Genomic DNA, 4,565 nt, shown 5'->3' with positions numbered 1-4,565 from the left:
TGAATGCAATTAGAAATACACAATTCTAATGTCATTTGGTAGCACTGCAATATTGCCCATTAGACAGACAATTAGATACACAATAAATAACCGTAGAGTTCTACTAAACTGTGTTGGCTTTTTCATTGAGATGTAGCCAAATTCTTCCCTTTTTTATCCTCCTTGAATCTTGCTCGTCATTGTTAACAGCCCAAAAGACCCTGTCTCATTTTCTGAACCCTGCTACTTTCTATCCTCGTTCCTGTAACTAGTTCCTGCCTATGCCTATTGCTGAGCATATTTACCGTGGTTAGCATTAGACAAGTTACCCTGATTACTTTTGGAGAACTGTGTCGAAGCAGCTCGTGCGCCGGCAATAGCTGCACTGACACTAGGAGTTTTCACTGATGCAGGTGCTTTGTTGTTTCTGAAGTGCAGCGCAAGGGATCCTGGCTTGAGTGAAAAGGGATCATGAGGATCTGGAAGTGGAAACTTCACGGGCAAAGGGCCTTGAGTAGGGCGAAGACCTCTGACTGCTGCATCATAAACCTGATGGAGAAAATCATCACATGATCATCAAGCCAGAAAGCCAAGAAATACTTATTTCATTCAAAAAGCAGAACTTCGATGAATACCCTTTTTTCCAAGTTGTACACCCCTTGAAATCCACGCATTTCAAATGGGACTACTAACTTCTGCAGAAATTAAGAGAAATTCACATAAGCTGAAGAAATAGCTGGAATCTGAAGGTCATTCTAGTGTTGTTGTACCTAATACTAAATATCTAGAGCTAATATGCAATGTTACCATAAAATCATTGAGAACTATTTTGTAAAGAAGTAAAGTAATGCATGCTATAACAATTGAAGACACAAAAACTCCATACAACAGTTTGAAGCTTAAGCAGTCTGATTATTATTCTAGCCATGAAATGGTGCCGAATACCTGTGGATTTTCACACAACCAGCAAAAGTCTGTTAGGCCTTCAAGCCTCACCTACAACAAAAAGTAGAAGAAATTTAAGTACACAACATAGTTAAAAGTTAAAACCATAGGAAATAGAACAGATTAAATGAAAAATGTCTGAAATAAGGAATAAAGTTCCTACCGACTCAGGTACTTGTTCCCAGCTCACAAGTTCTTCAGATCTAACACAGCCCACCACCTCAATACAACCTACAGAATGTATATTTATAGAAATATTAGGAAAAACCAACAAAAATATTTTCCAATTTCTCTAAAAATTTGCTCATAGAGTCGGTCTTTTAAAGTAATCTAGATTTCTGAAAGTGATAAGTAGTTCTTCTCCAAAAGAATATGATTCTTTAGTAAACCCCTCCATCTTTATGAATTAAAATGAAAATCATCTTATAAGGGGACGCACAACCTCAAAAAAAAAACCGTTTACTTTTACAATTAAAATTTAAAATGGAAAACTATGTAGAGTCTTTTCATTCAAAGAAACATGATTTGTTTGCAGAACTTTATCAAGAGGTTCAGTTCTAAAAACAAAATGATCTTTTGCAAGATAAATTCTTTAAATCTTTAATGGATGATTTTGGCCAGAAATTTGAATTATATTATCAATGAACATGCAAACAGGAGATACAGAGAAATAAACAGAAAGTGAGAGTGATTATATGGAAAACGAGTGAGCAACCACTAAGTTTGCATCTCTCCAATATGTTATTAACTATTAAACCAAGGCGCTTAACTTGTTTTCAGTGTCAGCCTGATCAAGTCAGATTTTAGGTAGTAAAAAAATTCTGGCTCTGATTCAAGTTGGGTAGGACTTGAAGGTATATTATACATATAAAGGGTCAAAATGAGTGCTGTATAAACAATATTGGGTTGGGGTGGGGTAACAAAATAAAGAGCTGAGGTAAAGGCTTGATATTTTGAATTAATTAGATCAAATAACAAGTTGGAAGTCAAGAAATGGACATCTCCACGCCTAACAATCAAGCAAAACCCTAGACATTTTCTTGCCCAAGAAATAGATATCAAAGTTCCTGAAATAGAGAAAAACAAATTCTTTACATTTACAAACTATCTCGTCTTTGTAATCACTTGTCTAACGTAATAAAGGTTGGAAATGGTTCATTTTGTTATTTAACAATAGAATTTCATATCAATCGTGTAACAAATGAGTAATGGAGAGAATCATTAAGCTAAAAAGCTAAGCTCACTCATGTAGTAAGAAAATATAGAACAGAAAATCAGACACCCATTGAAGACATACCTAACAATCTAGATACGGGATAGTGCTCTGGAAACTTGATATCAGTGATCCCATTCACAGAGTATATCTCCTTGTAGAAATCCTCCATTGCTTTGATAGTCTCAGGATCTGGAATTTTTGAAGCAGCATGTATCCAAAGACGTCCTTCGAAGCATAACCAAACATCAATCACTCAAACCCATAGGGGGAAACAAAGAAGCTTTTGAGAATTCATGTAAGAAGCAAACAAGACAAATCAAAAGTTCAACTGATTGCGCAATTCTCTTAAAATAAAGGTTGCAATTCTAAAAATTAATCAGAAGAGTGCAGAAAATAATCAAACGTATTTTCCAATTTCCTTTTCTAGAAAACAGAAAACAATATATCATACCAAACGCATTTTCTGTTTTCTGAAAACTAGATCAGAAAATGGAAAACTGGAAATAGAAAATGGAAAACAGAAAATGGAAAACATTTTCCAAACCAAACGCCCCCTAAGTTTTTCATAGGGAAAACAATCAATCTATTGGAAATTAAAATTGTATTAACTCTCAAAAAATCAATCTAGTACATGGGATCCTAGCCCTTTTCATAAATTGATAACACGACTTATAAAATAAAACGACTTATAAACTGACATACTTTTTCGAATGAAAAAGGCTCTATATGCTATAATGCTTTTCTACTCTCCCCTCAAGTTGGTGCATAGATGTTAGATATGCCCAACTTGTTTAAGAACTTTGAGAGCTCCTTCGGTTAGTAAAGATACCAACTAACTATTCTTTTAACAGAATCTTTGGTAGTTCCACAACCTTTTCATCTAATTTCAACTTAATAAGGAAACTATCTATCTCAACATGCTTTGTATGATCATATTGAATTGAATTATAGGCTATATCATATACTGCTTTATTATGACAGTATAGCTGAATTGGTTTCTTCAAAGAGTAGCTTAGGCCTTGTAAGAGAAATTTCAACCACAATGCTTCATAAATTCCTATAGTCATCCCTCTACTCAGCTTCTGCACTAAATTGAACAACAATACTTTACCTTCTCCATGTAACTAAGTTCCCAGTTACAAAGGTAAGGTATCTTAAAGTTTAATCGTCTATCCTCAACTGCTCTGTCCAATCAACATCTATATATACCTTGATATTTTACTTATTTGTGTTTTTAGATAACATAATTTCTTTTCCTAGAGCTGATTTTACTATACTAGCCCCTTTTATTATAGATTGATAACACCACTTTCATAAATAAAAAAGCGTAAAACGAAGTGAAATATCGGGCAGTTCAAATTGAATAAAAATTTAATCTTGCTTGGACATGAGAGCCAAAAGCCTAGAACGAAGAGAAAAATCTAGAAAAGAACGGATTGAAAGAACAAGCAAAATGGAAATACCTGTGAGAGGCGCTGGCCACGATCTTCCTTCCACACGCTTGATGCCATGGACGAGGAGGGAGGCCCAGGGTTGGTGCATCGTCAGGCATGCGTTAGTGTAATTCCCCTTCCCTCTCCCGCCGACAACACCTCCGCTGTCGAATCCAACCCTAGAGCCGCGGGCGCCACCACCCCGGCCTCTGAATCCAGACGTAGAAGCGCGGTCTCCGCCGCCCCCGCCGCCGAAACCAGACCAAGAACCACGGTCCCCTCCACCGGGGCTAGGGCCGAGCCCGCGATCTTTGTCTCCGACTGCGCTGTATCGCCTCATCGTTCGACGATTCGAGCAGCGATTGATTCTGGGTAAAAAAAAATAGATCGACCGTACTAATTTATAGGCTCACAACGGTAACAGCAAATTGCTAGATACTAACGTGAAGATCCCCAAGATTTAGGATTCCGTTTTGGTTCGAATCAATCGCAATCTATTTCTGTCCGTTGGATCGATATAAAATATATATAAAAGGTAAAATGATGATAAATCTCAGTTAGTCTCATGCACTCAATAAAATATCATTCTCAACAAAATACTTTTTAAAAAAGAGTCCAAGATTTTTTAGTAACAATATTACTCTAGGTGTAAATTATGAAAATATTTTGACAACGACATTCAAAGATATTCTGTTAAGTGAAAAAAGGAGAAATTTTAGAAGGTTAAATGGGATTGTTTCCAAAAGTCACAAAATATTGTACCATAATTTTTGTTAAATGTTACAGCTATAAAAAGTTAGGGGGAGAATTTTTAATCGAGCATCTAAAATTTAAAAGATCTTAGGGTGAATTTTTGGATTAGTATCATGGTTTATAATTTTAATATTATTTCTCTCTTGGTAGTCAAAGATATGTCTGTTTTAGGAAAGAAATTAAAATTGTCATCTAAAAGTCTTTTATAATTTCTTCATGTGTTTTTTTCCCATTCCTCT

The 4,565-nt window shown here is 35.5% G+C and overlaps 1 protein-coding gene across 1 annotated transcript; it reads right to left on the bottom strand.

Moving 5' to 3' along the window:
- On the bottom strand, nt 1-3,915 carry LOC141815845 (uncharacterized). The gene is made up of 6 exons (XM_074703715.1): nt 3,604-3,915; nt 2,222-2,365; nt 1,088-1,155; nt 925-975; nt 615-674; nt 1-528 (listed from the first exon to the last, which is right to left on the bottom strand). The coding sequence occupies exons 1-6, from the start codon at nt 3,911-3,913 to the stop codon at nt 265-267; spliced, it is 897 nt and encodes a 298-aa protein (XP_074559816.1). The 5' UTR covers nt 3,914-3,915; the 3' UTR covers nt 1-264.
- Between the last annotated feature and the right edge of the window lie 650 nt (nt 3,916-4,565).

The sequence above is a fragment of the Curcuma longa genome, unplaced genomic scaffold, assembly GCF_044706935.1.
Source record: "Curcuma longa cultivar G26 ecotype Majalengka, Jawa Barat unplaced genomic scaffold, ITB_CL_G26_1.1 contig_11413, whole genome shotgun sequence".
NCBI lineage: Eukaryota > Viridiplantae > Streptophyta > Magnoliopsida > Zingiberales > Zingiberaceae > Curcuma > Curcuma longa.
The sequence above is the reverse complement of the archived record's forward strand: the minus strand, read 5'-3'. Positions and strand labels throughout refer to the sequence as shown.

Coding starts and splice junctions, on each gene's coding strand:
- LOC141815845 (XM_074703715.1), bottom strand. CDS start 3,913: ATGAGGCGATACAGCGCAGTCGGAGACAAAGATCGCGGGCTCGGCCCT. Junction 976..1,087: donor GGGAACAAGTACCTGAGTCG/GTAGGAACTTTA, acceptor TTTTTGTTGTAG/GTGAGGCTTGAAGGCCTAAC. Junction 675..924: donor GGTTGTGTGAAAATCCACAG/GTATTCGGCACC, acceptor TAATTTCTGCAG/AAGTTAGTAGTCCCATTTGA.